Consider the following 26,711-nt stretch of genomic DNA (forward strand, 5'->3'; position numbering starts at 1 on the left):
TTGTGAATTCCCATTACTTTTTTTTTTTAACTGCACCTTTAACATGCTGATAGCTTAGAATGGAATTCTTATGAATTGAATTAAATTTTCAAAACCAATGTTTTCAGCTTCTGAGTTTTTTTTTATTTGGCACTTACAATACTGCTGATAATGTTTCAGATTTTATTGTGCTTTAGAAAGTATCTTCGTACTCCTTTGAATACTGTTGTTTGAATACTGTTGTTTAAATTGAAGTTGTTGAATACTTAGTAAATTGGATTGTAGGTAAAAAGAAATCCTCCAAATTCTGTATTAAATTTTCATTAAATGTAACAAAACATTAACATTCATCTAAATATATCCTGCTAGGTATCTCTAGATCCACCTATTTCAATTTTTATTTTTAGGGGAAAAAATTAGTGTAAACAGGCAAATAGAATTGAATGATGCATATTTAGAGATTACTAGCAACTATATTATTTTTCCTCTATGACATTTTTGTTAATTTTTTGTTTCTTAGGATAATCCCACAGTAGTTGTTGAAGACTTGAGGCTCTGCACGGTCAAACACTGTGAAGACATAGAAAGACGTTTCTGTTTTGAGGTGGTTTCTCCAACAAAGTAAGGAGAAGTGATGGAGTATGTTTATTTAAAAATAATAACTTTTAAAAATCATTACATCCAGTTGTCTTAAAATGTAAGACTAACATTTCTCTTGGGATAGATCAAAACAGGAAAACTATCTGAACAATTTTGCACTCTGAAATTTTGACTAAGTGATGCTGTGAGAAGTGTTCCTGGTATTTAGTTTACTTTTGGCATTAAAACAAACACATTCTTTTGCATAAATGGCTTGTGGTGCAGAACTGTTGCAGCTCAGTAGTAGCTGATACTTTCAGCTCTTTAATAAGGTAAAAATAGGTCTCAATTTCTCCACATTTCTGATTGGTGATAATGAGAGAGAAGCACATTAGTAAGTTTTCTTGGTAATGTTAAATTATATTTCAGGATGCACTAAATGAAACTGCCAAATAAAATTATTTTTCAACTCTAACAGTGCAGTGCATTGGCGTATTTGGGAAATTTGGCATCCTGCCACAGCAAGGGCAGAACATGGATTCCTCATTAGCGATTTTGAGATGTGACCATATTTAAGTTTTTGATATGAGGTCGACCTGCTCTTAGGTTTGGGTGTTATTTGCATTCCTCACTCCTTACATTTCTCTTCTAAATAGATTTCTGTCCATCCTGATGTTTGCATTCTCAGTTGTGATTCACTGTAGTTTGCAATTTGCATTCCTTATCTACTTTTTTCCAGTATTGGAACAGTTTTATACTTCATGGCCTGTTTCCTTTGACAGTTGGTGTGAAAAGTAGTTCATCCTTTGTCAGAGAGCTTTAAATTATTCTCTCTTGATCTCGGCGAATGAAAGTGTGTTTCCAAGGACTGTACTTGTATCTTGTGTAATTAGTCACAGGGGTAAAATGCATATGAGGATGTGAAAATGAAAAATTTGGAATAAGAAAAGGGATAGGAAACTAAGCCATTCTCTGGGTTATCTGAAGAGTCATATCTGTATGTTTTAGCATTACCTGCAAATAATTTTGAAATAAGGAGTTTACAACTCACAAAGGCTCAACTGATTCATTATATCAAAATAAGTGGGTATATTAGATGGTGCCTACTAAACAATACACTTGTGGGGCAGCAAAGAACTTCCTCAGGATTTTTTATTGAGCTCTGTGTTGTTGGATGTTAGCTGCTTGGCCACTCTGACTATGGGCACTCATGGTTTGTCACAGGAGCTGCATGCTTCAGGCGGACTCAGAAAAGCTGCGGCAGGCCTGGATTAAGGCTGTTCAGACCAGTATTGCCACAGCATACAGAGAGAAAGGGGATGAATCTGAGGTGAGTTTAAAAATCAACTAAACAACAACACCCTTTTAGATGCTGAAAATTTAAAATAGATAAAACCTCTTTTAATGAGAGGAAAGGAAAAAAGGAATTCATTGTTTGTCTTCCAGTGGAAATGCAGTGAAATTTTGAAAACTGGGAATTATGTGTAATCTGTCTTTCATTTAATTTTATTAATGTTATTTTGGCCTATATATTTTTGAGATTTTTCTGTAGTGTGATTAAAATTCATACAATACTCCTATATTCAGTTGGGTATTTCTTCTAAAAAGCTAAATATTTTTTCAGTTCTATGCATTTCCTTGGCCTTGAATGCAGTAGTGACTTTACTAGGATTCTAGTGCACAGTCACTATCTGTGTGACTTCTACTACTTTAATTTAGTATGTCTCTTTATTGATTTGTTTGGGGTTTTTTCTCTTTTAGAAACAGGAAAAGAAATCATCCCCTTCTACTGGAAGCCTAGAATCTGGGAGTGAGACAAAAGAGAAGTTGTTAAAGGGAGAGAGTGCTCTGCAGCGAGTTCAGTGTATTCCTGGTAACGCTGCCTGCTGTGATTGTGGTTTGGCAGATCCTCGCTGGGCCAGTATCAACCTCGGAATCACACTGTGCATCGAGTGCTCTGGGATACACAGGTTGGAGAACTCTTCAGAACTGTGTTTGATTTGTGCATTGACTTCATTAAGAAGGGTGTTTGCCTCTTCAAATGTATGTGGAAGCAAAATTAGGGACCCCAGTTTGTAAACAAAATTAAGGTAACTGCTTTATCTGCATAAATTAATGTTCAATATGTCTAAGATGTCGCATGTAGTTACAGGTTAATTTTTTTTTCATGCTGTTTAGGAGCTTGGGAGTCCACTTTTCAAAAGTAAGATCTTTAACGTTGGATTCATGGGAACCTGAACTCCTAAAGGTATGACAGTATTTTTGAAATGGATTTCTATTTGGTACTTAGATTGTTGTTCTAAAGCGTCAGTATCAGAAAATTCAGTGCAGGAAACACTTGCATTTGTACCCGGTGTATGTCCTGCACTTCTGAGTAGAAAATTTTTATAGTTGTATATTATTTTAATTCACAGTTTTATAATCCCTGCCGTAGCAGTAGTCATTTTTGCAAGTCAGAAAGATTTACACCACCTTCAGGTTCACAAGTGCACTCTTGAGTACCAACTTTCATCTGATATTTTCAACATGTAAAAAGGCAAATCTATTTACAGGCCAATAATATCTTGTAGTGAGCTGAAAAATTTTTCAAGCGGTGCATCAATCTAGAGCATAATCATACCTGAAAATTTGAATGCCAGCTCTTAACAGTGAGATCCTACTGGCTTATGGGATATCGCTCATGCAACTGCTCGTGTGCTATTTGTGTGTCAAACTTCCAGCTTGAAAGATGGCTATGAAAGTCATGTGAGTCTGAAATACTGAAATAGGAACTCATGCATGGATGCATGTGTACAGCTGGATAACTGATGCAAAGCATTTGTTTCTAGCTGTGATGTTCTGTTACTTAGGTATTGCTTCTCTATTCTCAGTAGTCAAAAGACAGTGTGAGTAGTAATGTTTCATTTGTGGTTTGACCTTACATAATTTTAATATCAATGTGTTCATGCTGAGAAAAACAAACAACCCACTCCATCCCCAAAAACCAAGCTAGACCCCTTCTACTATTTATATAAATAGTAGAGCAAAGTATTCTACCTGCTATTAGAAGCAAGAAGTCTGTTCATTGCCATCAGTAGGACCAAATTCTCCTTTAAGTAGTATCTGCAGGGTGGGTTTTATATTTGTTCTTTTTCTGTAGTCATATCAGATTATGGTTTAGCAAAACCATCCATTGGTTAGGATGGAATAGAATTGATTGAATTGTCTGTTGTTGATGGGGTAAGAAGAGCTCCTTGGCAAAGCTGGTGGGAAGGAGCACCTTTGTTAATGAGGCCTGCAGGTGTCATTCTGGTGGTTGTTTTAGCAATCCTCTTTCAGTAGGGAAAGGCACTTTAATAGAGTGGACTATATTTTTTGCTCTCTTACTCAGGATTTGGTCTCTCTATTAATTGACTGTTTCATTATCATGATACAAACTCATTTCTGTAAGTGTACTTTTACCAGGGAATAATATTTTAAAAATAGGCTGAGTGAGGTTGAAAACAACTAAATAGGTAGATAAAGCTTTTTACAACTATATTTGAATTTATTTATTTTGCTTTATAGCTTATGTGTGAATTGGGAAATGATGTTATAAATAGAATATATGAAGCGAAGTTGGAAAAAGTGGGAGTAAAGAAGCCACAATCTGGAAGCCAAAGGTAGTATTTTACTAGCAGTACCTGTTACTTCCTTTTCTTGTTGCTTCCTTCAGCCTCCAGCTTTAAAACATTATACCAGTTAACTGTGTAACACTCCTTTGGTGTAGCCTTTGTTTACCTGTATCACCAGGATGTTTTGCTCTCTCCCTTTTTCTCACTCTGTCTTTATTGGGTGTTCTCTCTGTTGGTCCCTTTCTGCTTCTCCTGTTCACTTGTTCTTTTTCTGATTTCACTACCTACTTTTGATGACAGCTCTGTAGCATCAAAGTGGGCATGTGGATTTTGTTTCCTCTCTTCTTGGTACCAGCTCAGCCAGCCAGTACTCCTGAGTGTTCCTGGAAGGACCCTCTGGCTGTGCCTTTGTTTACAGTGACTTTGTTTCTGAGTTTGACTTTTGTTCCCTGATCCCCCAGGATGTTCTCTTCTTCCTGCCTACATTGTACATGAGCTCTGCTGCTTTACAGCAGCATTCTGATCATTGTACTGCTGTCTTCAATTCCTCTGATGCCAATTTGTTCTGAAGGTAGTTTCCTGATACTTTTTACTGCTGTATATGGTATCTCTTAAAACTTGGTTTTTTTATTACCTTTCCAGTTCTGTGCTGCTTGCTGCCAGGCAGTTTTATGGTATAGAAAACAGCATTTTATGGAGTGTTGGCAATTTGGAGACATTGATAATAGTATAAGTAATGTAGGAGATTTGCTAGCTGTTCCTTCTAGAGGTAACTGCTTTTCAGCAGTTTTAATGGTAATAATTATAGCCCCTTTTATCATGGCTTAATTGGTTTTGTGTCTCTTGCAATTGTTTTCTTGTGTAATCTTGATACTCCCTTAGCAAATGCTGCAATTTATATTTACATAAGGAACTAAATATATGCTTTATTAATTGGTTATTAACAATGTAAAACACGTATAAAGGTTTAATACCAAGAAGTAACATACAGTAACTAATGCTTATTTTTTCCACATACCACTTTCTAAAGTGTCTGCCTGAAAGAAAATACACTTACATAAACTTAACAAAATTACTTTCTTTTGAACCTTATTCTTAATCAAGAATCCAGAAAACGTTAGACAGTGTGCTTTGCATATTTCTGAAAATGTGCTATAGATGTGTCTTATGTGCAATGTTTATTTTTTCCACATACCACTTTCTAAAGTGTCTGCCTGAAAGAAAATACACTTACATAAACTTAACAAAATTACTTTCTTTTGAGCCTTATTCTTAATCAAGAATCCAGAAAACGTTAGACAGTGTGCTTTGCATATTTCTGAAAATGTGCTATAGGTGTGTCTTATGTGCAATGCCAAAGTACAATCTGGGGTACTGACTTTAGTATGAAATAGACATTCTTTTAATACATGAAAATACTAAAATATTAGCTTACTAACTCTGGGGATTTTGTATATGACAGGCAGGAGAAGGAGGCATACATCAGAGCAAAATATGTGGAGAGAAAGTTTGTAGAGAAGCAAGCTACATCAGTACCTCTGCTTGAATCTGGAACAAAAGTTTTGCCTCCAAGTCAGGAAGAGAAAAGGCAGAGTGGTCCTGAAAAATCCCATTTGGCAGGGGAACAAGGTGCAACATCCCAAAAAGGTATTTACACACTTATCTTCTTAGCTGTATTACCCATTGTTCTTTGTAAAGTAACATCTTTTTATATCAATTGATTTCTGCCTCATGCAGAAAAATCAGAATCTACTTTTTAATGGGTCATAGCCTAGTGCAGAAGTATAGGGGAGAAAAGACTTGTTCAGAGATGTGCATTTTCACATGGGGAAGAATCTGGAATGGGTATGCTTATCATTCAAAAACATATTAACCACCTTCTTCCCTCCGTATTTTCACCCTTAATCTCTCCAATAACATTCTCTCCTGCCCTGTCCCTTCCTTACTGCCTGCTTTGTGCTTTGCTAACCTGCATGTCCCAGCGGTTGCTGTAAGTAGCGACGAGGCGAGGCGGGAGTCTCTGTTCTGTCCTGATGAACTAGATTCACTCTTCTCCTACTTTGATACCTCTTCAAAACTACGTAGTAGTAAGTACTACAGCTGTGGTGTGTTCAGTATTTGCACTAGTGATCCATCCTGTGTTGTGGCCATCTCCCTGCTTTAATCTGTCTCCAGGCTACTGCATTGCTTAGTGTCTTCATGAAATAATTTAAGCTTTTTTACTTATCCTGATTTTTTTTTTCCTTTTGACATTTATTATTACTATTATTATAAACATTATGGTTGCAAAATGTGACTCCATACTTTTCTATGGATGCATTAAGGACATTGAATAATTAGTAGCCATTTTAAAAAATTACATGTTCAGGACCAAGTATAAGAGCTTGCTTTATTATCATGGTATCTGTGAAGAGAAGATAACTTAGGCTCTGCATAGTAATTGCAATTTCTCCCCAAAACAGTCCGAAGCAGTGACAGTGGGATCCAGCCGAGCACTGAGGACAGTAGAGAACACCTTGCCTCTACTGTATCAGCTAACAGTTTGTATGAACCAGGTATGTTAGGCTTTGCATTTTAAGATGAAAATTTAAATGCTATGACTTGGTAGCATTTTTTGTTAAAGAGACTAGTGCTTGGTGATACAATTTGTCTCTGCTATCCTGGTGGGTTGAAATGCTTTTAACAAGGGTAAAAATTTCTTGAGTGGTCTTTCCTCCAGACTTGCTACCAAGAATGGCATTTAATCTTTCTAAATGGGTTCAAAGAACTATGTTTTTTCCAGACTGATCCAAGACTTTTTTTTTTTTTTTCAGATAGAGTAATGCTGCATTTTGAGGCAGACAAGTCTGACAGAAATGCATAATCCTGTTATAAATAGATAAATCCTTGGAGGCAGAATTCCTGTTGAGTCACAGATAATGGGCTTTTATGTGTTGTTTGAGCATTCTTGCTTAATTTTTCTGTTTTCTGCTTGCATGGAATTGACCATGTCCTTAAACATTACCCTTTAACTCAGAAGTTCTATGAATTGATTGATGAAATTATTTGCTATCTAATATTAGCATGCTGTTCTGACAGATGTATTGAGTATGACTTGTCAAAGTATCCAAAACATTTATTTATTAAGCAAAGTTATTATTCTACATCAAAGCACTCTTTTGAGATATGTTGTAAATCCAGTAGTTCACAACTGTGGTTGTAGGCAGGCAGCACGTGGCTTGGATCCTTTTTCACTGCATTATAAAAACATTTCTGGTGCTGTAACTCATGAAGGCTTTCATGTAACAACGTTTTTTTCTCCCAGACTTCACTCTGTATAACTGTTATTGAGATGAAGAGAAAGATTATGCTTTAGTCCAAAAGATTATAGCCGCAGCAAGTAATTGGTAAATGGCAATGGTATCTTTTAGTGAAAATTAGGTCAGAACAGTATTAGCCTCATATTCAGGTATATCAAGCTGTTGCAGATAAAGATATATTTGTATGACTACATCTCTGCAGGACATTAGTTTTATTCATATCTTGCAATTTAGAATAAAACACACTTCAAACCTAAAATAATTTCTTAGAAATGACATGGAATATATAGATTGAAGGATATACACGTGTCAGTAACGTGGAGAGAATGTTTTCTGTGCAGTAATAGTTCTGTGAAGAGGCCAGGCCTGAATGCATGAACAGGCTAAGGGCATCTGTGACTTCCTCCGGCAGAATGGGGCAAGAATACACAGCATTCTGCAAAACCTGAGCTTCCTTATGCCAGAGGAGTGACAGTTTTGATCAGAATTCCAGGAGTTACCTTGTAAAAACAGAAATTAGATAAGCTTCTTTTTTTTTCTTTTCAGAAGGAGACAAGCAAGAGTCTTCTGTGTTCTGTGACTCCAAGCAGCCCAGTCCAGGACTGCAGTTGTACCGAGCTGCCTTTGAGAAGAATCTTCCTCATATGGCGGAAGCATTGGCCCATGGAGCTGAAGTAAACTGGGTCAATGTAGAAGAAAACAAAGCAACTCCACTCATTCAGGCAGTGAGAGGGGTATGTAATATACAGCTCTGGCTGATGGGGGAGGAGGTGAGGGATAATGGGGATGTTTCTGTGTCACTGTTCCTTTTGAACTGCTTCACTAATGGATGATAATGTGATGTTGAAGTTGTGTTTAAAGTGTTCTCTCAAACTTCTTTCTGAACTATTTCCTGTTAATGCTTTGTTTGGAATTATATAACCTTAGTGGTGTTCAGAGTTGATATTGAAGCAAATCCCTTTTGTTTCCTTTTCGACATGGCTAAATGGTGAGAAGGCAGAACAGATTTGGCTCTTATTCTAGAGATCTGGTGCTGAGTTGTTTCCTTGCTTTTATTCCATAGGGTTCATTGGTTACTTGTGAATTTTTGCTGCAGAATGGGGCCAATGTGAACATCAGAGACATGAAAGGAAGAGGGCCCCTGCACCATGCCACAGTTCTAGGACACACTGGGTAACTCGCTGCTCCTCAGTTTGTGAACAGCCATCCTTTACTATAGTTGTTCATGTGAAGCTTCTTCATTGCCCCAGATATTCTGGCATTTTAATACTATTTCACGTGATACAGGTTTTTCTTAAGCTCTGGCTGTGAGAAAGAAAATAGTATTTTCATTTAGCAGTCTCACCCACTAGCAAAACAGACGTGTTTGCTAATGTGGATTAAATAGAGGTTTTGCTTACTACTGTGGTAACATGTTCTAGATGAACAGCACTATTTCGACATATTTGAGAGACTTTTTGTGATTTAAGCCAAATACATTCTATCCAGCCTGAGTTCATTTGCCTTTATTTCCTTACTGTTGTCAAAAATATTGTTAAATGCTCTTTCTAAACAGACAAGTGTGTTTATTCCTAAAACGAGGAGCAAACCAGCATGCCACTGATGAAGATGGGAAAGATCCACTGAGTATAGCAGTAGAAGCTGCAAATGCAGATATTGTAACATTGTAAGTGGTACTTTCTGTTTTTTGACTAGATAATTTTGCTATTCTGTTTCAAGTTAAAGTAAAAGAAATGTCAAAATTTCTTTACAAAAAACGGGGAGAACGAGCTGAAATCAGAACTCATTATCCATAGATGACCTCATTGATGTGATGTTCAGGAGTGAGTTGTAGGTCTTGCATTGTAGTCTTTTTTTGTGCTTTGAAGATGACATTGTTCTTTTTGTTTTCTAAATCATAGGTTGCGTTTAGCAAGGATGAATGAAGAAATGCGGGAATCAGAAGGACTCTATGGGCAGCCAGGTCAATACTCTACTAATAACCATACTGAAATGCAATATAGGAAGTGTATACAGGAATTTATCAGTTTGCAATTAGATTCTTAGTGTCTGAGGGAAATTCAAGATAGCTTCATACAGTAACGTTTTTTTTTATAAACCAACACATGTTGAAACTTCATTCAAATTCACTGGTCTGACTTTGTAATAGTATTTAGAGGACCTAAAAGGAGAGTGTTGAAATGGCATCATTATAGTAGTGTGTTGCTACAGCCATTACCACTCTATTTTGCTGGTAGTTGTCCACAGTTTTCTTCCAATTGTTGTTCCTTTGAAATTTGCATAATGTTAGGATATATATGACATTATTTAACAGTGGCTTTCTGATCCATCTTGCTCAGAGGACTTGAGGAGTTCATCTTATTGCAGGATACCATTCTCCTTCCTGTGGAATGGTCCTCTTTTTGTTTTTTTAAGAAAAAAAAGCTTGCACACCAATGTAAAAAGTGTACATCAAATATTTCAAAATAAGTCCAGACAGAAATAGGAAAGTATTATTTTCTCAAATTTTATTTTTAAATATTTTTATTTGTTAAGATACTTATAAGAAACAAAGCAGTCATTCTTGAGGATGTATTTTTGTATGCATAGTATCTGGTTAAAAACAAAATAGAAACTGGCAGACATTTGAGCCAACTGCAACAAGAAAGTATCAAATTATATTTAATGAATATGTGCAACTTTATTCTCAGGCACTCAGTCCTAATTTACACCATGTCCTAATGTGATATTTGTGCAAGCCATTTCCTCTGTTATAGTATGCTTCCACAGGAACCCAATTTAATGTCATGCAAATACCAGTAATGAAGGCACACTTGATTGTAAAGTTAGACAGCTAAAAACACCCCGCTATACCTGGCAGAAGTGAAAGGCAAACCTTATTTTTAAATTTAAGTGCTGAGTATTCTTAGCCCATAAAGCCCTTATGTATTTTCCACTGATTCAAAAGGATTATGTGTGCTTACATTTCTTACCAGATTGGGACTGGAATATAGTCAAGGGGCAACACTGAGTCTCATGTCAAAATCCTAGATGAACTCTATTAAATAGACCAGTTATATTTGGTTTCTCCTTAAGAATAGTTTTTTTAATCTGTTTTTGAACGAATCTTCAAGGAAATTCAAATTAAACAATAAAAGTACTCTCGACACTCAGGAATTCAAATGCTTTCCTTGACAGCTAAACAGTTAATTTTAAAGTATTTGTTTGATTATGAGCTCAAAAGAGGAAGAATTCCCTTCTCAGAAAATGAGGCAGGCTGTTGCCAGTGTGGCCGATTTCAGTTTAAAGATGTTTTCTGATACAGTGCATATTACTTCACTGACAGGCTGAAGGTAGCAAATGTTGAAGTATTTTTGAGTTTACTCTCTTTTATTTTAAGAGGTAAAAATAATAACTCTCAGCTTCAAATAGTAAAATGCCTTTGTTTTAAGGGAGGTGTGTATTTTGGCTCAAAAGTTCTGTGCTAAATCATAAATTAATATTTTCGAACATCTAATTGACCTATCACAAATTCAAAATTATTCTAAACCAGAAAATACGTTTCTATGGTTTGTACAAAAATCCTTGGTTTGTTACTGAACCTTAGAAATGTTTATGAATGCTTCATTCATAATCAATGCAGACATTACTTACATGAAAAAGTGAGGTAGAGGGGGGAGACTATTTTCCCCTGAAAATTCATCCAAAATATTTTTTAGACACATTCTTCAATTAGATAGGTGAAATAAAAAGCTAGAAAAGTGTTGAAAGTATTGAAAATATTGTGACCTTTCTATCAGTTTGTATTACAGTAGAATCTAGAGATTGCAGTTGATACAGTCTCATTCAGACACTTTGCAGCTGGTAAGCTGAGATTGACAAGAGAGTAGAGTTGCCTCAGGAGGCAGAGATTGCCCAAAATCGGGGAAGGTATCATTTAAATCACAATTAAGGCCAGAAGCTGTAGCACAGAGTCCCAGCCAGGAGATCTTGCTGTATCTTTAGGTAGCACAGCACTGCCCCCTTCAATTCTTTACTTGCTGAAGCTTCTTTTACAAGTTCAAAAGTCAGTATTTGAGTGTTTTGAATGTCTGTGTGTGTTGGAAGGGTTGTGTCAGAGTAAGCACAAAACCTGTCTCTGCTGTCATAAGGTATCACACCTTTTTGTGGTTGTAGGAGACGCAGGTCTTTTTCACTACATATACAAGTTAAATTATTTGCACTACCCTTATTTTAGAGCTCCAGTGTTCCAAAACTATGATTCTAGAAGAAAATAAGGATTTTCAAGACAACTGTATTTTTGCTGGGAGTATGTGAGGATAAATATTGATCTATAAGTTTGCTGTTGTCAGAATGAAGCCAACTGCCAACTCCTCAGCTCCAGTAATGCAGCTGATGAACAATTGCTAATGTAGCTAATGGCATCGACATTTCCAATTTAAATTTATCTGTCAGGTTTGAGCTACTGAGAGAATGTATAAATTGCTTTGCAAGGTACAGTTGGTCTTCCAAATTATTCCTAGAATGGAACTAGCTGAAACCAGCTTGTTCCACAAAAAGTTCATTTCTGGTGGTAGAAGCCATATGCACCATAGTACTGTCTCTTGTATAACACTTGAGTGCTCACCTCCTGGTGCTACAGTATGTCTGCCAGCTCTTTGGTGTTAGCATTGCTACTTTTTCTTCCTACCTTTTCTTGAATGTATGATGTGTGCCTTTTGAGTTACTCTGGTGTTAAATGGTAAAGAAGTGTTATAGTATTTTTGTACATAAAATCTGCACTTTAGGGAAAACATTGCTTAGAAAGGGAATTTCCAGAATTTAGTTTTAAAGTAGAATTTTTAAATAATTATAACGTTTACAGTATTAAGTACTTTAATGCAGCATACAAACTAAAGGGGCACTTTATTTTAGTCTATTTTTGTATGTAATATTTTTGTTATGTAATAGAGCCAAAAACAGAGCCACAAAGTATCTTGCAAAAATAGCTTTTTTCTTTGAAGTTAATTTGAAAGAACCAAGTATGGCAACTTGAACTACAATACTAGTTCACCAGTGAAACCCACTTCTGTATTAAAAGCATAATTTCTTTTATCACACAAGCTTGATTCTGCCTTGTGCCCTTCATAGCTGTTCTTTTGGTGAATGTTGCAGCTCCATTCTGTGCTGATCTCCCAGTGCAGGCAGTTATCACAAACTGTCACAATGAAATGTGTCCTGTGCCTGCTTCATCTCTAGAACACAGAATCTCAGAATGGTTTGGGACCTTAAAGGTCATCTAGTTCCAACCCTCCTGCCATGGGCAGGGACACCATACTTGAAATTAAATCTGAAAACCAAAAGGGAATTTCACTAGAATTGACTTTTCCTAGTAGAGCCGTATTGAATGTATTAATCTTTCAAAGTCTGGGAAGAATTATGTCACTGCATCTTTGTATAAACCCACATCCCATGCATGTTAAATATTTCTGGAAGTTTAGTTACCATTTGTGAAAGTGGTTTCAAAAGAATGGAGTCTCATCTCCAAAAGAATAATAGTTTTAACATTGGAAATGTAAATTAAGAGATGGAAAAACAAAACAATGTAACTGTTCACAGTAGTGCAAATGTTTAAGCACAAAAACATTCTTTTCTTCCACAGTCATGTTGGAAAAAAAAAAAGTCTTCATGTTCAGCATACATGTTGAGAGAGATTTTGGGTTGATTTCTTTGTCATGCTATTAATCAAACTGTCAGCAAGAAACACTAGTGCTGGGATCTTGTGCAATGTGTGATCGTCTGTATGGGGAAGACAGTAAAATCTGGATGGCTGCATTATTCCAGACCAAACCAAATGTGTAATGCATTTAATTCCCTTTGAAGGAATAGGGTATGGTTAATGTTTTAAAATGAAACCTGAACTGAAGGCCCAAAATGCTGCAACAGATGAAGGAATGTGAAAATGTCCATTTTAAAGTGCCAAAAGAATAACTTGGCAATGACTCAAGAAGTAATCATTCCTGAATGTATATTCCTGTGTAGACAGGGAGGGGGAGGAACACAGGCCTGGTGGAAATTGCTGCCATCCCTCATTTTGGAATATGTACTATTGGGTTGTGTTTAAGCACAAAGAGTGAAGATTAAAAACAAAAGAAATATTTCTAAGGGAAATATCATTACTCTAATAGATCAAACTGAAAAATGTAATGGAAGATGTAGATAAAGAGAATGTAAAAATTTATATTTGCTGAAGTAGTAGACCAAAAGAATTTATGAACCATAATTTATCTACTTAGGATTGCTTTTTTTATATATACTATTTGCTTGCTGATTGTTTATTTCATGGAGAGTTCTGTTTGGCTGTAAGAATTCTGACCTCTGTTTCCAAGTAAATCTTTATTTATGCTGTAATTTATTTTTCTGAAAACAATCTTGGTTAGCACCACCTTGCAAAAACAAGGATTTTATTCTTTAATGGCTAATAAATTTCTTTTTAAGTTGCTTTAAAATGCTTTCACTTTTCCTTTCTAACTCTGAACTTTCCTCTATGTGGCTGCCTGTGAGGTACTGTTTCAGGTATAGTTTGGCTTTGTTTAATTTGCTTCTACAGAACATGCATGCAAGTAACAAGTCCCCAAGAGTTCACATCAGCGTCATTGCATCTATAAGCGATGTTTTTACATGCATAAGTGTTACACAGTAATTGATTGCACAGTAGAGCATTTGTGCAGTGGTGGGTGATGCTGACTATAACAAATGTTTAATACTGTTTCCCTTTTCTTTTCCACCTAGGAGATGAAATTTATCAGGACATTTTTCGTGACTTTTCTCAAATGGCAACAAATAATCCAGAGAAGTTAAACCGCTTCCAGCAGTCAGATTCCCAGAAGCCTTAAGTGTCAAGAAGGAAAAGAACCTGATGCTTATAGTACAAGTCTTTTTTTACTTTGACAGAATGAATTATATGCATTTTGTTAGATAGTTCGGGTAAAATGACCACTCCAATATAGCTTTAGATTGTGGTAGCTGGGGAAATGTATGAGTTGTTTTATGTTCTACAGTACATATACCTCAGCAGCTGAAGAAGATGTTTAAAACCCTGAATACCTGCTAGTTCAGTACAAAAATAGCACCAGCTGTGAGTACGAAGTTTGTCTGCAGCTCGTACACTGAGCACAGCTGGGTGTGTTACAGACTCCCAATGGCAGGATGGTCAGAGCAGCTCTGCTATCCAGGATCATCCACTGGCATCTGTCTCCCTGTTGCTGTAAAGAATGTGCCTCTGACAAGAAGGTCTGGGTTGCATTTTCTGGGACTGTTTGGAAGGGAAGTCAGGTAATGACATACTGAGTTGTCCTTCTGTTTGTGGGGCTGTAACTTAACAGATCCTCTTGTGCCTGCGCTGGCTCTGGTTAGAGGTAGGCTGTTAGTAACAGACATGGTAACTCCTGCTCTTGCAAGCTCTTTCACAGTGGAAGCTCTAACGCCAGGCTGGCCTTTATGCTGGTGACTGCAGGTCAGTCACAAAGGGATATATCCTGGGGGACCAAACTCCTAAGAGCAGTCTATTTTCTTTTCTTTTTTTTTTCCTCTTAAATTAAACTTTCAATGCAGCAAGTATCCTTCTAAATGAGCATATGGAACCTTTCATGAAAAATAAACTGAATCCTTCTGGACATGATGTGGGTTTTTTTTGTAGTATTTTGGCATCAAAACTTGAAATTTGAGAAGTGAAAATAAATACTGAGCCAATAGAGATTGTGTAGAACAGTCATACACAGGCTGTATTTTACTTTTTCTTTTTGCTGTTCTCACTGCTAGCCTTAAGCTGAATACATAAAGTCTCATATGGCGTGCAGCCACCCTAAATTTAGGACAATCGATCTTTTATATCAGGCAGCAGTATCGCATATAGGATCTGTAATGATGTGTATGGGTTGTCTAAACTAAAGTGAGCATGAGAAAACGTAGGAATTTCACTCCACATTTTTGCCAAGTATTGGGTGTTCTGAGGGCAGAAGCACAATTTGCTTCATTCAGTAGTGAGCCCCACTCTAATAGTGTGCCTGTATAAATGGTGTCTCTAGATATATGCTTATATATCAGGTTATTTAATACCTAGATACCTGAAGCCCCAAATCAGTGGATGCAATTCTCTTTTTGTCTCTATTTGTCTGCCCTATGGACAACTTTAGCAGAAGTTTTAGATAATATAGTATCAATGTGAGTTTTTAATAATCCTAATAGCCGTGGCATTATGGTAACCTACTGTTTAAATGTATTTAGGAAATTAATTGGATTTCCTCCAAGCAAAGATAAGCAAAATTGGGTTAAAAAAATTAAATCTGTAAACTATGGTAAATTTAAACTTTCTGGCATGTTAAATTTTAACAAGGTATTTCAAACATTTATAATTTTGCATCAAATATATAATAATGTATCAAATCTGGATATTATTATTGTCGCAAAATTAATAGTGTTGTAAAATTGTCCACTAGACTATTTTTCCAAGCAGAAGAATCTTGTAAGTTCTTACAGTTCTTGTTTTGCGTGTGGTCTAATTACGCTAGGAAAAGCAGACTCTGCCCAAAGAGTGCATTTAGTCTGAATAATAAGAAACTTAAGGATATCACCTGTAAGCAGTAATTTTTAGTAAGTTGTTTTTAAATAGCTGTCTATGAAATGATAATATACTTCCTAATCAGCAGTATTTAACGGAAGTGGGTGTTTTAGTAGATCTTAGAGAAGGTAAGATTCCCAGTGTACAGAAGGGACAGTGTAAGATATGACTATATAATGTACACTTTAGACATAGGTTTTTCTAAATATTTATCTTTTGCAGCAAGGTGATGGGCAGTATGTAGTGTGATTGGCTGTAATCTAAAGCTGCCTAAAGCTTGTTGGTGTAATTGCTGTCTCGGTCCATGCTGCTGGAAAAAGGCCTGAGACACTTATTTCAACTCTCCACTGGTGATTTCCTTCCTAGCCACAAAAATCTCTGTGAAAAATTATGCAGGATGACTTCTCTAGACGAACTTGCTTCCCTGTAGCTCTGCAGATCCATACGCTGTATTCCTGACTCCCATCTGTCTGGGAAACAGTATCAGTCTGTCTGTGCTAAGGGACTAATCACATACCTGACTGACATGTCGTGTGACTCTTGTCGGCAGTACGAGAGTTTCAGCGGCTCAGGGAGTACCCATGTCACTGCTCATCCTTCAGCCTCGTTCCTCAGTCCTTTCAGGTACGCCAGGATGTCCAGGATAAACTGCATTCAGTTAAAGCTTTTTCCAGGTCAGGTGCAATACATGTTGCTCATCATAAAAAATGAATATACACCATTAAGTTACATGGAATGTATTACCCACCAGGCTCTTGCAGGCTCAGTGCTCCATGGCTTCAGTGGCTCACAGCATTCAGCCCTCAGTAATAATGTACGATTATCACCAGGGCTCTGAAGATCTGGATGCCATATCAAGTTTTGATTCAAGTGCTAACCTTCTGCTCAGTAATATTAGGAAACTTTCATTTTTATCACAAAATTAATCTGAGTATAACTGGAATAGTAAACAATAAGGTTCCATTGTGGGTTAACAGGTTGTAGTTTGTACCAGGCAATGGAAAGCTTAAATTCCAGTTCATGTTTCCATGTAGATATGAAATATAGTAGGCTTTAATTGGTGAGGGACAAAGCAGTAGATTCTGAACGCATTTAAAAATCAGCTTTCACGTGGATTTTTAGTAATTTACTAGATGGCCCACTGAAAGATAGTGTAATAGTTTTCCTATTTATAGACACATGTTCCAAGAGTCTCTTGGAAAGACAAATGTTGAGGAACTCAACATATATTCTAATGCATCTTGATTTCAGAGGTATAACTTATGTCCATTGCATGTTGGTTAAAATAGTGTCTGTGGTGTCTCCTTAGTGTCTCAATTGTTTTGACTGTTTATAAGGTTTCATGTTTTATATTAATGTCAGTACAGTGCATATAAACTTAAATTTCTGAATTATCATACTGTATTATGCCACTGAGTTCTGGAATTTGTTCCCATGAATTTGGGTGAAAGTGGTAGATGGTGGAGGTGCTTCTTTGCTTTCAAAAGCAGCCCACGTTGCAGTCTGATGAACACGTGTTCCAAGTGCTCATTAGTACCTAGTAGGCTTCAGCCTCCTTGCCAATTAGGACCTAATCCAGAAAATCACTGAAATTAGTGGCAGTCTTTGCACTGATTTCAGGGGCTCTGGATTGCATCATTCATGGCTTCTAATTGTTAGTGTTTTAAAGGACCCTGTATTAATACTGCATTTTTCACTCAATGGGGTTTTATATTTCACCTGTTTGTATACTGAGCTGAAATAGTTTTAGAAAATGCAACCAGACCTTCCAACTGCTGTCAGCAAATCCCCATAAGAGAGGAAGTTCTCCTGTTTTGCAGTATGACATCAGTACATATGTGTTGTCTAGATTCTTAGTTCTCCTGGATAGAGCAAAAACTTTGTAGCACTAAAGAAAAAAAGGTGAGAACTAGAATAAGCAGAGCATTGATATGATGTTTCCAGGACTTCGGTGCTTCTCTGTAGCCATCTGTTTTTAAGTGTGGATGTTACCTCTGCTACTTCATCATGAGAATCTCAAATGACACAGTGACTATGAAAGGACCCTTTGATAGAACTGCAAATCAGGTATAAGTACCACGGGCATGGTATTTTTACAGTGTCAAAAGGACTGAGCTGATTTTTCTGATTCTTTAATACACAAAGTATTTTGAGAATCAGTTTTGCAGTCTATGACCTCTGCCCATTCACCATGGACACTTTTTCCCCAAGTTAGAGTTGATGCCACTGGTTTGTGCATCCTGACAGCCGACATGCCTTGCTGTTGTGCTTGCATGGAGGCACAATTTTAAAACAGGGACAACTCCAGAAAGGCAGTGCTGGGGAAAAGCATGAGTATACCACTTTGGTATATTCCCTTTCATATGCTTGCTTTACCTTTCTGCATACTGTATTTTCTTATTTCTCTTCCCATGGAAGGAGATGACAGAGAAGGAAAAATTCCACTCACTTTTCTGTTAGGATCCCAGATTTTCCATGTTTCGACAGAAATCTCCAAGAAATCATCATTTCCTCAAGCAGAGAGGTTACTCCGTCTGAAATAATGAACTTTTATTTCTTTATCTATGCATTCCAGCAGTAAAATGTAAAAAACCCTTCCCCTTTTAAGCTGTAACTGTCCAGAACTGTGTACTCCGCGTTATGTACGGCTGTAGACTTTGTATCGCAAACGTCAATGTAGTTTGTCACTGTGAAGGGGCGGCCTCATTAAAGCTGTGACTGCCCAGCGCCCCGCTCGGGGCGGGCCGGGGGCGGGGCCCGGGGCGGCACCGCCCCCGCGATGGCGGCGCTGCCTCCGCTATGGCGGCGCTGCGGGGCCCGGCGCGGCGGGGCTTGATGCGGTGTCCGCAGCCCGCGGCCCTGGCGGCCGCCGCGGCCGTGGCCGTCTGCGCCTTCTACTACCTGGGCGGTGGCGGCGAGACCTTCTCCAGCGCCACCCGCCGCCTGCGGGCCACGCCGTCCGCGCCTGCCCGCGCCGGGGCCCGCGGGCTGCACCTCCTGCTCATGTTCACCAAGGCGGAGGGCAGCCCCGCGCTCCGCCACAAGGCGCAGGCGGCTCTGCGCTCGCTGCTGCGGCACGGCCGGCTGGGCCCTGCCGACACGCTGCACCTCCACCTCGTCACCGACGGCGCCAGCCGGGACATCGGCCTGGGGCTGCTGCGGGACCTGCTGCGCGGAGCCGCCTTCCGCCACCAGGTGTGCGGGGGCTGAGCGGGGCGGGCCGGGAGAGAGCGGCGCTCTGCCCGCTGCAGTGGGCGCTCCGAGGTCGCGCTCACGTGTCCTGTGCGATCTTTGTGATCTTCCTGCGGGGCCACTGGGAACAGCACGTTAGCGGGAGGAAGCTCTCTCAACTAACGGCCCGTGTTTCAGCTCCCTGCAGAGCGCGGCGTTCACTCTCCATCTCTGCTGGAGAAGCTCCTATCGCTCCCCAGGCTCAGGAATCTTGAGGGGCTTGTTCTGTGTGGGCTGAGACTCCACGCTCCCCACCGCTGGTGTCCTGGTGCAGCCCACGGATTCTCACCTGAAACTGGGTGGCTGGGTGGCCTGGGAACACCTCCGGCGAACCATCTATGCTGGAAAGGAGCAGTTGCTCTAAGTACTGCTACTCTTTTAGAGACCCTTCTGTTAGTCCTGGTTCAGCATCTCAACACAAGTACCACGTATGCTCGTGAGTCAGTGGCTTCCTGAGTGTCCTACAGGATCATGATCAGAAGAGGCTCGGTGGCTCTTGAGAACGGGAGTGGAGCTCCTGCCGTGGCAGGAGTGCATCCACATGAGAATGTTCGTCCTGCCTCCCAAAAACATAGCCAGTGCAGTCCGTGCAAAGTCAAACTTTCTTTGCATCGAATAAGTATCTGAAAACTAAGGATGTTAAGTTCAGAGACTCCAAGTGACTTGACTCCCTTGTCCTGAGGTGGTGCTGCAGAGCATTGCTTGGAAGTATCCTCTAGTCCTGCTGTTACTTTTTATAGCTCATCTTTCCCTTATTTAGTATTAGCCGAACTCTGCTGTGATGCGAGCAGAGGTGTAACCTTAATGTTGTTCATAGAGATACTTTCCTGGTAAATAATCCCACTTCTTGTTTTGTTTAAACAAGCTGACACTCAGGTCACATACGTGTGGAGGGTGACCCACACCATGTCAGCAGTGCTCAGCTCTGTGGAAGGGGTGCCCAGTACCTCAGAAGGATTCTTGTGTGCCACAGCAGGATGGACCGATTGCCCCACGATGGTGCAGTGCTGATGTGGTACAACAGCTCAGCTCAGGTTTGTGGTATTATGTCCCCTGGAGTGGGAGGACCCCTGCAGCCACCATAGTGTGCATCACCTGTGCAGTCAGCCCTTCTGTGTGTGTGGCTGCCTTATACCATCTGCTCTTTTGGGAAATAAACTTCTCTTTGGGCAGCCTTGCTGACCTTGCTTCTCTAGGACAACACGGGCTGGGAGTTGGAGGTATGCAGTGATGTGTCTGTTACAGATGGGCCTCTGTCTGTAGGTTTCTGTGAACTCGCAGGCAAAGCTGGCTCATGGCTCAGTGAGTAGGTCATGCATCAGAACTGATCTCTTGGGTGTAAGCAGGCAGCATGATCTGGAGGACTCAGGTGAGATCTCACTGGGATCTACTCCGTCAGCTTCTTCCGCCTCTCCTTCCAGAGCCTGATGTATCCTGGTTTCTATTGGCTAGCTGCTGACAGTACACTTCACATCTGTTCAACTTCTCTGCTTTTAGATGGAGCTCCCAGTACAGAGCAGAGATTGTTCCTGCTTCTTAAGCGTACAACCTTGCTCCTAATCCTGGTGCCAGTTTCTGGAATGCCAGCAGGTGACAGCACTGCTTCAGTCTTGCTGTAGCCTACTTCATTCCTCCTCTTTACTTGCAGAAAACATCTCCCTGGCTTGGACCTTTGGTGCTGCTGCTAAAATATTGAAGGTGATTGATCCTCAGTAGTAACCCATCTCCATCCCTCCTTCTCTTGTTATCGCCAGAACACTCTTCTAGTTCTTACGCTGTTTTCCTAGGTCAGGCCCAGAGATGAGACGTGATAATGTGCTCAGGGGACAGCTAGAACTGCTGAGGCAGGACTGATAAAACTTCTGAACTTTACTTTTATTCTTCTTGCTCAGCTTTTGGAACTTCCCTTGCCTTCCCATTCTAGCAAAGCTGGGATCATTTGGCTCCTCTGTTAGAGTGAAGCCCAGAGTCAGATGTGGATCCCAACCCATGGAGAAGGTTCCTAACCCATGGGGAAGGCTGGGGGCAGCTCTTGTCTCTCCCTGAGCAGATTCAGGAACTTTCAGAGTTTCCTGGAGACCGAAGCAGCCGGCAGCAGCCTGGGAACAGCGTGGAGGGTGAGGGCAGAGCGGCGGTGGGAGCAGCTCAGACAGAGGACCCTCCCGGCAGGGCAGGGTCGTGGGCGGGCGTGACGTAGCGTCACCCATCCCGCAGGGATGCCCAGATGTGTCCCAGATGTGTCCCGGGAGCGCGGCCGGGCGGTGGCGGCAGATGGAGCCCGTGCTCCGCGTGTGCGGCAGCGGGCCAGAGGGAAGTGGGGCTGGGAAGCGCCGCCCTGCCCGTGCTTCGGCCTTCCGGCCCCGGCGTGCGGAGGCTCTGTGGGTTTTTACCAGGGCTTTATGTTGGCAGTCCCAGAGAGCGTGTACCGCCCGCGGGTCGCAGGGTGATCTCCGCAGCCTCTCCTGCTTCCCGGGCAGCGGGAAGTGCCCGGGAGAGAGCCTGGGCCAGCCTCGGCGGTCGGCACTGTGCTTATAGAGAGCCCCGGCTCGCCCCGTTTTCTACCACTCCAGCCTGTGTGCTCACGCTCCTTGTGCGGCTCCTATCGCTTATTGATTCCATTTCCCTGCCACAGTAACACGAACCGTGTGCTCGGCTCGCTGCTCGTCCCGGTCCCCTGTTCGGATCCTGCTGGGAGTGAATGTAACTCGGCTGCCATCACTCCGTGTTTGTGGAGAGCTATGAGAATACTCGTCATGGGAAGGAGGCAAAGTTAAAAAGAAAAGAAGTGTGTTGGGTTTTTTTCCTAGTGAATCAGTAGAAAGGGCCTTTTAGCAGTGTGGGACTTGTGTTTATAAAACTGTTCTTGCGCAGGAAACACCTAGAACTTAGTTTTCTTAGTGTCCTTAGCAAACATGGCCAGATTTAGCTACAGGGATTTACTAAAAGCTGTTACACAAATAAATAACGAAGTACAAAATTAGCAGCAGATCAACTAGCTGTGCTAAAGTCAGCAGTGAGGAGAGGAGTAAGAGTATTTCTCCCATTATTTTTGTACAGTGATGCTTGGCAGTCTGCTTTCTTTGGAGGTGACTAGAATTAGTTTGGGTTTCCCTCCCCCCACCCTTCCTCCATGCTGTACAGACTTCAGGCTGCCTTTGCTGAATGCAGAAGGGTGTTACAGATGCTTCATTCCTCCTTCATGCTTCTCCAGTCCAGCCAAACCCTGAAGCTGCCCCACTCAAGCTGGGCTGGGAGCAGAGCATTGCACATCCCCTTTGTGGGGTGGTGCTGATGGCGCTCTGCTCCATGCACAGGCTGTCGGTGCCTTTGCACATGGAGAGTAATGGTGTTTTGTTTGTTTGGTCACCTGGGATGGCTGCTGGCAGCAGCACTTGGTGTTGCTGATCTGCTCCCCATAGCTGTGCCACTCTCCAGCCAGCACTCACTGCGATGGCACAGCCAGCAGGGCTGGGCGAGGTGCTGCGTAATGTTACCAGGAACAGAGCTTCCTCCCCTGCAGTATCTTGGGGAATATGCTGTGTTATCCAAAGCCAAGTGTGGCTAATGGTGAGCTCTTCCAATGCACTTTGCTGGTACATGTTGTTCTGTGTTTTTCCTGCCACTCTGCTGCAGGCGTTTGGCCCCGAGCCTGGAGTGGGGCCGCCCTGCTGAGGGACACGCTGGCCACAGAGCCTGCATGAGGGCTCTCTTGCTGATGGCAGGGGCCAGCAGTCAAGGGTGGGTTTTTAGGGTGCCCTCCCCAGAGCTGGGGACTCAGCTGTGCCTCTCCTCCAACAGGACCCTGCTGTGGGCTTGGCCGTCATGGCCAGTGCTGGAATGGGCCCATCACCTTGTTTGGTGTACTGCAGGTCCCACAAGCAGCACCCTAGCGAGCTCTGCTCTGCTGTGAGAGCACTTTGGGGTAACGTGTTCTGCAAGAAGCTGTGGAAGGAGGAAGCTCCACATTGCTCACTGCCTCTGTGCCAGCCTCATTGGGCATCAAAGCAACCCCTTGTGAACCCCAAAGAAGGGATGGTCATTGCACCAGCACAGGCTCCAGAGCTGCCTTCTCTGAAGCACTTGGTTTGGTTTATGTTTTTTTTTTAATTAAAAAGAAGTAAATTCTCTCTCCTGCATGTTCCCCTTTTCTTAAGCAGATGAAGTTTTAGTAAGGAAAAGAAATGAAATTGTAGAGCCATTGGAATAGTTTAGTTTGGAAGGGACCTACAAAGATTGTGGGCTGAGCTCCCTCCTGAAGGCAGGGCCAGCTTGGGGAAGTGTCCTGGTATCCCTCAAACAAGGGGGATAGGCTACCCTGTTCAAAATTCAAGTATTCCTGCAAAGTTGTGTTCTTGCTGGCCTTCAGTTCCAGCAAGGCTCTTCCTGTTTTCTCTGGCCTGAAGAAGGCAGCACAACCTCGAGTCTCCACACTTCCTGCTCTTCCTCCCCCTTATCGGCACCGGGGTCATGTCCCTCATCTTTCTTAATTATCCCAAAAATCCCTCTCATTATCTTGCGTGATTCAGTGACCTGTATCTTTCTGTGGGTATAACGAGCTGCATGAAAGTTCCTGTTCATCAGACTTTGACCAAAATAAATTCTAAGCCTGTACAATTTCAGTAGCTGACAAGATGCATTTGGGGTTGCTCCTGTTTCTGGGCCACAGCCATGATCCAGGCAGGCATGTCAGGGCCTGTGCTGGTGCATGGGCTCCCACAGGGCTGAGGGGTGCAGAGCAGTGCTGGCTGAGCACCAGCAAAGCTCCAGCACAGGTGGGCTGGGATCCATGTAGAGCAGTTACTCAGCTCTGCTGTAACTTATAATGTTTGGATTTCCATCCACGTGCTGCAGCCCGTCCTCCCTTCCCCCCTCCAGCCCTGGTGGGATGTGCTGCAGAGATTGCCTCCATGCCAGGCTGAAGTTCAGGAAATCCAGGCTGCATCCTGGCCCTGTCACAGCCTGCCTCTGTAGCAGGGAGCAAGCCTTGGTCCTCGGAGTAAGTGACAGGGTCTGACCTCTAAGCGTCATGATGCCAGAGCCTGAAGCAAACTATCACCTCTTCTGATGGACTCCATATGGGACACCAGATATGTGATTTCATCAGGCAGTGGGAACAGAAAAAAACACAAAACATGGAACACTCTTGGTTGTGTGAGTGGATTTGAGTTTCTGCCCATCTTACAGTTATGAAATGGCTGTAAAAGTCCTTCCCCCTTTTCCCTGCCACACGTGACTGGCTCCTGTGGCAAGGGGACATAGAGGGGCCAGTGCAGCCAGGCCCCCTTGTGCAGCTGCAGTGCCACCAGCATGATTTGTGCTTTAACAACCTACCCCCTTACCCTGTTCCAGTGTGGGCTGAGCAAAGGCTGCTGGAGCTGGGCCAGTCCCCAGAGGTAGCAGCTGAATGGTGATTCTGGTGTCTCTCCCAGGTAATAGTCCATAACGTGAATGAGCTGACGGAAAAGCTGTTTCCCATTGTTGAAGCCATGCAGAAACATTTCAGCGCTGGATCAGGGACCTACTACAGCGACTCCATCTTCTTCTTGTCGGTTGCAATGCATCATATCATGCCCAAAGGTAAGCCTCTGCTGAGCTGCCTCCAGCAACACAGGCTCTCTTTTTCTTCTGCACAGAGATATTATCCAATACTATTTGAAATGCAAAGTCAGTAAACTTCTGGGGTGGGCTTCTGGGATTCTGCTCCTCTCTACAGAGTGATGGACCCATCAGTCCAAGACCGCCCACATCCAGGTCTCCACTGGTGTGAGTGACAGGAGATTCTCTGTGCCGTATGGCAGCTGGCCATGCCCTCATGCCACGAGATGGTAGGAGAGGTGAGACAGGAGCAAGCGTGTCTGCCCTGTGTGTGTTTACAGCCCCCCCTCACCCTTGGGGTGGCAGCAGAAAGAGGTGCTGTGTGCCTGTGGTGCAGCTGTGCGCTCCAGAGCATTGGCACAGGGCAGTTGTTGAGCCTTTCCTCTGGGCTTCGGGGAGCTCTTGGAAAGCTTTGCTGATTAGCAGCCACTGATCACTTCAGTTTCCTTATTGTGCCTTTGCTCTGCTGTTATCAACTGTGGGAACAACAATAAATCTACAGGAAAACAAGGCAGCTGGCAGAAGGGGCTTGGCTCAGCTGATGCCATGTTTTCCTTCCCTGGCTGCACACAGCTGGCTCTCCTGGGACCAGCATGCTGTCTAGCCTTTGACTGGTTACACAAGGAGGGTGTTGCATCCCAGGGCTCCAAACCCCTCCACTGGAGCTCCCCTGACCCTGCCGGTCCATTCCCAGTGCTGGTCCCTGGGCTCTCCCTGTCGGCTGCCTCACTGGCCTGACACACTGGTGATGGCAGCATCCCCTCCTGGGCTGGCCATACATCCTGCCTGGGCCATGGCAGGGTGCAGGTGGCAGTGGTAACAAGGACCCCAGGATCCTGCCTGGCTGTACACCTGCCCTAGGAGGAGGTGACCAGCCTCTTAAGTCGTTTGTGAATATTCCGTGGTGATGGCTAGTTCCCACGCGTGTCTTGCTGAAATTGCTGTTCCTGTGGCTAGCACTGCTGGCATCTGGAGCCTCTGCCCAGCCATAATGTTCCCTGCAGACCTCCTACCAGGGGTTTCAGGTGCACTGTTGTTGAGATGGGAGCAGATATAACTCCCCTGTGCCCCTGCTGAGTCCTGCCCAGTTTGGCTCTACCCAGTAGTTCCTACCTCTGCACTGCTTCGTGAGGCTTCCACTGTCCTTTGTGGACTTACTGTTGTCCTCCTGGCATGGCCATCCCCCACTAACTCCTTAAACAGTGGGACAGTGGTGGCCCTGAGGGTCCCATCCAGCCTCCGCTGATTATTACTATGTGGGCTCCAGCAAATGTGCTATACTTCACTCTCCATCAAACTTGGGTGATTTTTTGTGTGTCTGGTGCTGTCTGCACTGCAAGGGCTTTGAAGTACACTGCGTACAAATGATGGTATTAATGCTGGCTAATTCACTCCTCCCAATTCCCTTCTCTGTCTTTACTGTGTGCTAAAGATATCCATGTCATGCTGCCTGCCAGTAAGAAGCTGCTCAGTCTGAAATACCTTTTCTCAATTCATCAACCCGACTCTATTTGCTCTCCCTCATCCTGATGGGACTTTCAGTGGTCTGTTCAGGGCACAGGATGTTTAAAGAGGCATTTTTACAGTTTCATGATCTTAGTTTTTGTTTCAGAAGCTGTTAGTAAAGCTGATTTATATTTCCCTTGCAAGGGAGGTCAGATTTACTGTGCTGTGTGCTGGTGATTTATGGGGCTGGCCTGGCTCCCTGGCCCCTTCCCTGTGCAGCCAGCACTGGGTTGGAGGCATCAGGGAAGGCTGCAGCTCTGCTGCCCACTCACAGGCTTGTTGGTGGTGTGGGAATTGCACTGGGCTCCTGCTGCTCTCCTGGCTCTGACAAGCCAGCATCTACTGGTCTGG

At 42.1% G+C, this 26,711-nt stretch overlaps 2 protein-coding genes across 8 annotated transcripts in view; both read left to right on the forward strand.

Annotated features, from left to right (window-relative positions):
* ACAP2 (ArfGAP with coiled-coil, ankyrin repeat and PH domains 2) overlaps window positions 1-18,633 on the forward strand; it is a 64,458-nt gene extending 45,825 nt beyond the window's left edge. For 2 of the 5 annotated variants that reach the window (XM_050307964.1, XM_050307965.1), the window contains 13 exons: window positions 500-600; window positions 1,783-1,888; window positions 2,320-2,528; window positions 2,737-2,806; window positions 4,105-4,199; window positions 5,614-5,798; window positions 6,134-6,238; window positions 6,614-6,706; window positions 7,997-8,184; window positions 8,514-8,623; window positions 9,006-9,116; window positions 9,352-9,413; window positions 14,201-18,633. In XM_050307964.1, the coding sequence (XP_050163921.1) occupies window positions 500-600; window positions 1,783-1,888; window positions 2,320-2,528; window positions 2,737-2,806; window positions 4,105-4,199; window positions 5,614-5,798; window positions 6,134-6,238; window positions 6,614-6,706; window positions 7,997-8,184; window positions 8,514-8,623; window positions 9,006-9,116; window positions 9,352-9,413; window positions 14,201-14,304 (1,539 nt within the window). In that variant the 3' untranslated portion in view covers window positions 14,305-18,633. Of the gene's footprint in view, window positions 1-499; window positions 601-1,782; window positions 1,889-2,319; window positions 2,529-2,736; window positions 2,807-4,104; window positions 4,200-5,613; window positions 5,799-6,133; window positions 6,239-6,613; window positions 6,707-7,996; window positions 8,185-8,513; window positions 8,624-9,005; window positions 9,117-9,351; window positions 13,985-14,200 lie in introns of all 5 variants that reach the window. The other 3 variants (XM_050307966.1, XM_050307967.1, XR_007627900.1) reach the window with 2 other exon arrangements.
* Window positions 18,634-18,815: 182 nt separating this feature from the next.
* The window catches only part of LSG1 (large 60S subunit nuclear export GTPase 1), a 111,135-nt gene continuing 103,239 nt past the window's right edge, over window positions 18,816-26,711 (forward strand). The window contains exons 1-2 of one of the 3 annotated variants that reach the window (XM_050308706.1): window positions 18,816-19,223; window positions 24,689-24,836. In XM_050308706.1, coding sequence (XP_050164663.1) covers window positions 18,828-19,223; window positions 24,689-24,836 — 544 coding nt within the window. In that variant the 5' untranslated portion in view covers window positions 18,816-18,827. Of the gene's footprint in view, window positions 19,224-19,287; window positions 20,294-24,688; window positions 24,837-26,711 lie in introns of those variants that run through there. The other 2 variants (XM_050308707.1, XM_050308708.1) reach the window with 2 other exon arrangements.

Source organism: Myiozetetes cayanensis, unplaced genomic scaffold (genome assembly GCF_022539395.1).
Source record: "Myiozetetes cayanensis isolate MyiCay16 unplaced genomic scaffold, myiCay2020 scf13, whole genome shotgun sequence".
Classification (NCBI taxonomy): domain Eukaryota; kingdom Metazoa; phylum Chordata; class Aves; order Passeriformes; family Tyrannidae; genus Myiozetetes; species Myiozetetes cayanensis.